Source organism: Merops nubicus, unplaced genomic scaffold (assembly GCF_000691845.1).
Source record: "Merops nubicus isolate BGI_N331 unplaced genomic scaffold, ASM69184v1 scaffold10190, whole genome shotgun sequence".
In the NCBI taxonomy this organism is placed as follows: Eukaryota; Metazoa; Chordata; class Aves; order Coraciiformes; family Meropidae; genus Merops; species Merops nubicus.
The window spans coordinates 34,109-41,306 of NW_008580858.1; the positions used below are offsets into that span (position 1 = coordinate 34,109).

Sequence of the window (7,198 nt, forward strand, 5' to 3'; positions counted from 1 at the left end):
TCCCGGGGCAACTGTCTGCACCCTTACAAATTCATGTGTAACTGGTTTGCTTGCTGTGCACTTGTGACACACGGACAGGAGTTAGTCCATACTGTACAGTGCCTGCAGTCACTAGCTGGGGTACTGTCAGTAGCTTCAGATCACACTGCAGCAAACAAAATTAAATTTAAACAAAAATGCAGAACTCCTTTTCTTTATTAGGGAGTCTGGCAATTTTTAAAAGACAAGTTTTATGTTGATTTTTCATGTGTGTATGCAATTTCTTCCTATATCATTCCTCAATGAATGGCAAGACCAGGCAGCTCAAAAGGTGTTTAAAAGTTCCTATGGGTTGTCTCATAGAAAAAAAAGACTGATCAAGTCTTGCATCTTCCCAAACCCAATAATTGTCACAGTTAGTTAGGTAAGTAGCAGAACTGAAGCAGGTTCAATTTGGTTTAGACTACCTGCTACACTATTAGATGGGTTTGGTTTTAGTGTTTGGTTTGGTTTTGTTTTTTACATCTGATCAGAATACACCTTTCTCAAACTTAGTGCTGATGGCAATTGAAATGCAGTGAGGGATGACGCTTTTATTTGATTCTGGCTTTCATTTTACTGTGGCAGTGCTCACAGTTCTTTGCTTTTTCTTACAGAATTTCCAGGTTACACATCCTCTACCTGGAGCTCTGCTCTTCACTAGTGTAAGCAGGACATTTACACAGCTTACTATTTTTCATGAGTAAGATGTTGTCTTGCTCTAAACTCTTTTCTTTTGCTTAAGCTTTCAAACTACATGCCTAATGCAAGCCTGCAGTCTGTCCCCTCTCTCAGCATGACCTAGGAGGCGTCGAGGGCTGCATATGAGCATGTCATTCTGTGAAACAACTTCAAACCATAAAACATACACTGATAATTCTATAAACTGTCCCTTTTATGTTACAGTTTATTGACAACTAAGCCAAATGGCAACGAAGTACTTTTCACTTGGTGTGAATTGTAGAAATTTGGAAGAGTTTAAGAGAATGTAAGCGTTCTTCTTCTCCCTCTTCCCCCAAGGATTTGACAAAGAAAGCAGCTGAGCTTGAAAGTCAGGCCACAGTAGAGCAAAGCTCCACGGATTATACCAAAGCAGCACAGGGACTTTACACGTGACCCCAGGTGAAAACCTTGAGGACTGCAGAGAAAGGAGGGAAAACATCTGACTGGAAGGAACCACTCTAGTAAATACCTGTAATAACTTTAAATATCTTAAAATAATCTTTAAATATCTTTAATGACTTTAAAGTAATTACTTTTACTTTACTATGGTTAGTAGTTTATAATAAAGACAAATCAACAAAAAAGAAATATAGAGGAAGTGCAAGGAAAGGAGAGGAAGATAGGGGTGAAGTCACTTTGGGATTAATTCCTGCAACACAATGGACATGTGTGCACATCTCGGGTATGTATCATGTAGAGTTACTTTAATGGTTTGAAAGCAAACCAGTGAGACACTCCAAGTCAGAAATACAATTTAATAGGAAAAATAAAATAAATGCAGTAATACAAAGAAAAACCACAGACAGAATCAGAATACAACCTGACACTCCGTAGTTAGGGTGGTGGTAGCAGTCCAGATGAAACAGTGGTCTGATAGAAAAGATCTGGTAGCTCTTGTCCTCTGGAAATCCAGTGGGTAAGGCCTCCTGTGCTGTCCTGAACCCCAGTTTATATCCAGGTGGGAGCACTTGGCTCCTCCCCCTGGGCAGAGCACCTCACAATGGGTTGAAGTCATTCTATGAGTCATGCAGTGGGTCCTTGATGGTCCATTGAACAGAAATAGCTCCTGGGGGGAGTTCTCTGTGAGTCATGGGGCGAGGCATGGATGGGCCCATGAACAGGGAGGATTCCTCCTGCTGGGTGGGAAGGTGTTAACATCTCCCCGGATCTCTTTCCTTACCTGTTGTAGGTGTGAGCTGTGTCCTGGGCAACTGCTACCAATTATTTTGTTAACAGCCCATGAGCAATGACATAGAGGGTATAGAATACACATTTTTTGTTTCTATTCACAGAATGATAAACTGGCCCCAGCCCCTGTAACCATGACAGTTACTTAAGATTTAACTCTGTAGTAGCAGGATAATGCATTATGAACTACTCACAGTATCCCTTAAATTACACAACCCTTATGGTTGACTATTTTTCCTTGTATTTGAAGAGGGCTGAAGAGAAGCTGCAGGCTAAAAGAAACATATCTGGTTCCTGCTGTCACAGGTCAATGTATTAAAGGTTGTCAACATCTGTGATTTCCAATAGATCATTTTACCTTAAATGAAAGCTTTTCATGAAGTTAAAATATAAGCCTACTGCAACTTTTATAGACTTTCATACAGTATACTGAAGTTGATTCAGAGCCTCTGGGTGCTATGGTCATGTATGTCTATATTACATATTGTTGGAGTAGATGACCATTAAAGGTCCCTTCCAACCCAAAACATTCTATGTATGTCCAAAAAAAAACCCTGAGAGGATCTGTAAACATAAATTTAAGGCCACTAACAGCTCTTATCCTTCACAGGCAGAAGGAACCACTAACCCTGGGGAACTCAGGTTACATGAGCACATCGCAGTGTTGGACGCTGACCGGCTTATAAATATTAACACTGGGATATTACAAGGTGCCATTTTTCCTGTTCTGCTATGTAAATATTTTCTTGGTATACTGAGACTGTCAATATATAAAATTAGTCTTAATTTCCCTTACCTTGGTTTCTTAAAATTGATTTAATTTTTTTTTTCAGTCTTTTCAATTAATGATGGTAAGAAAAAAATCCTCAGGCAATTAAAATGAAAAAAAAAAAATTTGCTAACACACACAAATAGGAATGATGTGAAACTCAAATCATACAGCAGTGTTGGCTTGCTCAAGAAATGAAAATACATTTCTGCCATGAGGATACCATGAGGATACCATGAGGATGCATGCATCCAGCTTTCCAAAAAATTTATCCCCTTACCTAAGCAAAGTTTAGCACGAAGTGACAGACAGAGGCCCAGGTTTTAGATTCAGCTGGACAAAATTCTCCTGAAAGGTGATGGTAGATTTAAGTCTGAGGAAGAGAAAACCAAGTAGATTGCTCCTCTCCAGTCTAACAGAAAACTGGTAACTGCATCACTGGCCAAGTTTAGTGCTCATTTGAAGCTAGTCTTGAAGTAAACAAAACCTGCAGTCACAGTTAACTAAATTAAGCAGGGATATAAAGTGCTGGAAGATTAAGAGTATGTCTTTTAATTCCTTTTCTGGAAAATAAGTTAGAAAACAAGAACTCTGAAGTCAATTTTCAGAATTCAGTTCTTTTCTCACTGAAGTTGAAGATGATGTGACACTTGTGGTTTTGTCCCAAAATGAGAAATATCTGAAGAACAGAGCACAGAAATGATGCATCAAACAGAAAAAAAACCTTCCACTTTGAATATCTGATATAATTTTAAACAAATAAATACCATAATCCATAAAGTAAAAGAAGAGTTTATGATTTTTAAAAACTTCTTTTATGAGGTTCACAGACCTGAGGATACACCCAAAATAACTTGTCCAAAGTATTCCTCTAAAAAATTATAAATTATTATTAACAGTTTCTTTAATGGAGATTGCAGGAGTAGGTCCCACATGAGTCCATATATAGCCCTTCTCTGGTCTTGTAGGGACAGTAGGGAAGGGAGATGATCGAGATTTGAAGTATTCTGAAGGTGCATGACAAACAAATTCCAAATATTCCATTTTCCTTGGGAGATCTTCTTCTGGTCCTAGGAAAAAAATAAAAAAATCTTCAAAGACAAAGTTTAAAGGCATAAACTCAGAGAATGCAGGACTTAAAAATATGCAGCAGCAGCCATCATCCCTTAGAGAATGAGTCTTTCCAACCAGGAACCTTCCTGGCAGAGCAGCCTCAGACACCAGGCAAGAAACCCCTACACCTTTAGTTCTGCTGGGCTGATTTTTTTTTTTTTTCCTTCTCCCCCTGCATCTGAAGCATCCAGTTATTTGAGTGAAATACTTTTCCTAGTATATTTAAAATAGATACTATTTGTGGCCTGCCTGCCAAAGTGACTTTTCTGAATTATTAGTAGTTTTATAATGAGCAGCAGAACACTCGCTCTCTGCCAGTGCTCACACGTTCCTTTATGTTCGTTAAGTGCCCAAGATGAAGATCAGCTAATTCAGGTCACTTGGAAAGAAACAGCTTGGTCTGGTGGATCAGCCTTATACTGTAGTAACTTTGATTCTATGGAAGAATAATTTCAGCTTTAAAGTGGAGAGACTATAATTGTGCCTATGAGCAGAAACACTCAGATAATCACACCTACTGCAGCAGTGCTGATCATATTGTATACACCAGATAAATAAAAAAGGCTACTGAAGTAAATGAGATGCTTACAGGATTAGGATCTAGAATGTCAAAACCGCATAAATGGCCTTAACAAGCTAAAAAGTTAAAAACTACATTACTCTGCATTAGTCTAGGTACCTACAAGTAGCTGTATAACAGGAAGGCTTCGAGATTACCTATGATGTAGGATGCTGGGTCAAAACCATCTCTGGGGCTGGCCTGTGTCGGAATGAGCCAGGTTAGCGCAGCACTCTTCTCACAGTATTGGTCCTGAATAAACCCACGGATCTGAGCGTAGTAGGTTTTTTCATCCTGCTCATCAACCACTGAAACAACATCTCCAATTTGATAGTATACACCCTAGAAGACATAGAAATGAGAATTAAATCAAACAAGCTGATTTTAGAAGCTTTACTGTGATGCCGATTCATGACTAGCTTAAGTACCAGTATCTTAAATTATCTGAAATTGCCCCAGTCTCAGAAGACAGCCTTAATTCAGCTGTGTGCAAAAGAAAGGTGCCATAGGACAGACTGACACCTATCTCATGACTCTAAGCAGTCATCATCGCTGCTTCTGCAGCATCACCCAACGTCCAGGAGCCCGTCAGAATTGCTTTAGAGACCTGCCTGGCAATTCCACATCATCCCTGTCTGCCAGATGTCTCAGAAGCAACCTGGTCTCATCTGTCTTCAACCACACAGCTCTCAGCTGCTCCACATCCCCCTTCCCACCACTGCTACGCCTCCTGCCTGCAGAGCAGAGATGGTCTCATTCTGTTAGTACCAGACAGTGTGACATCACCCTTCAGAAAAAGTAACTGTAGTAACTTCCCAGTGCCTGCAGGTAAAGCGCTTTGGGTATGAAGTTCACCTCTCTGCATGCAAAGGTGTCCCAAAACACAGATCCTGCTGCTGCCAAGGCCAGAGCAACTTCCATGGTGCTCTGGAATCACAGAATCATAGAATGGTTGCTGTTGGAAGGGGCTTTAAAGATCATCTAGTTCCAACATCCCTGCCATGAACAAGGACACATCCCATTAAAACACATGTCATTCAAAGCCCTATCCAACCTGGTATTGAACACATCCAGTGATGGAGCATCCACCTTCCCTAGAAAACCTGTTCCAATGTGTCACCACCCTCAGAGATGAACTTCCTGCTAATTTCTAACCTAAATCTACCCTCTTCCAGTTTGAGACCATTACCCCTCACGAACAGTTCCTCCCCAGCTTTCTTGTAGGTCCCCTTCAGACACTGGAAGGCTGCAATAAGCTCTCTCTGGAGCCTTCTCCAGGCTGAACAGCCCCAACTCTCTCAGCCTGTCCTCATAGGAGAGCTATTCCAGCACTCTGACCATCTTTGTGGCCCTCCTATGGACCTGCTCAAACAGCTCCATGTCATTCCTGTGTTCAGGGCTTCAGAGCTGGACACAGCACTCCAGGTGGGGTCTCATCAGAGCAGAGGAGCAGAATCACCTCCCTCGACCTGCTGGCCAGTTCTTTCAATTCAGCCCAGGATAGAGTTGGCTTTCTGGGCTGCACTCACACATTGTTGCCTCATGTTGAGCTTTTCATTTGTGAGAGGCTGCACAGTGAAGACAACTCACTTCATGTTAGATGAAGTGCCTGCACTATCAAGTGCCTGATAGTGAACAGTGCCTGCACTATCAAGATCCAAGCACTATCAAGATACCAAGCATCATCCAGGAGGGTTTTGTTTTTAAAACAGATGTAAAAGACCTCAACCCCCCCAAACAATCCACTTCTCCAGAACACAGCAAAGTCCCAAAATAGAAACATTTTGCATAAAGAAATCAGGTTAAATAAAACTTTTGACATAACTCCTAGGAATTTCTAAAAAATTAAAAAATATGGAAGACATCAATTCTCTTCCGAATTAGTCAAGAGCAAACAGAGATTCATCTGGGATAAAAGACACAAAGCACCAGATCTCTAGAGAGCATACAGAAGCTCAGTCTACCACTTCTCCTCTGGCTATGGAGTCTCCCAGTGGCCATCCCAATGTTTTTTTTTGAGGGAAAAAACATTTCAAATGGTTTGTCTGTGCTACCAGGAACAAGTTTCAGGACTTCAAAACACGAGCACTTTGTCACACTGTTGAAAACACTCTCAAGCTGGATGGTGAGGAGGTTACTCCTGCACTTGCTGCGATATCCAACAGACCCCGTGTGCAGGAACTGCCTGCACCCAGCTCTGAAACGGGAGCCAGTTTAAATGTCAGGGCAGCACCAGCCGCCCCTTCTGCAGCCAGTATTCTCCATGCCTAAGGCAGGGAACACCACACAAATGTCAATAATCAGCTACAGTTGCTTCTGCTTGACCTCTACATGGTGAAAGTTAAAAGTTTAAAACCTCAACTGCCAAAATTACCAATGAAACCAGACGCACTTTTTTTCTTGGCAGAAAACATAAACGGGAACAATGACGTCTGTATAAACTACCATGAGAAACTACCTTGCAAGGCTTAACAGCAATGACGTAAAGCAAAGCAAAATCCCACACAACTGCTAGGCAAGGAAACACAAGTTTCTGTGAACGCATCCCTACCGCTTACAACGTCTGTGGTAATTTTTGAGACCGGAAACAGAACAGCAACATCCTTTTTGCAAACCAACCGTACCTTATAGAAGATTGATTCTGCTGTAATTATAGTGGAGACAGACTCAGGAGCTTTGATGGGCTAAGGAAAGGACAGAAACGGAAAAATCCAAAGCGTTAAAACAGCCATGGAATACAATTCCCGTTTTGTTTCACCGCTGACGCAGAACCCGGCCCCGGCAGCGCTCGCAGCGGCCCCCCGCAGCCTTCGGGCCCGCAGCGCGGC

The 7,198-nt window shown here is 41.6% G+C and overlaps 1 protein-coding gene across 1 annotated transcript; it reads right to left on the reverse strand.

The window, feature by feature from the left end:
- Nucleotides 1-3,333: 3,333 nt before the first annotated feature.
- Nucleotides 3,334-7,054, reverse strand: GATAD1 (GATA zinc finger domain containing 1; the record flags this gene model as incomplete). Its single annotated transcript, XM_008943237.1, has 3 exons — nt 3,334-3,768; nt 4,529-4,712; nt 6,995-7,054. Coding segments are annotated over 3 exons (435 nt in total), but the record flags the coding sequence as incomplete, so codon positions are not given.
- Nucleotides 7,055-7,198: the final 144 nt, after the last annotated feature.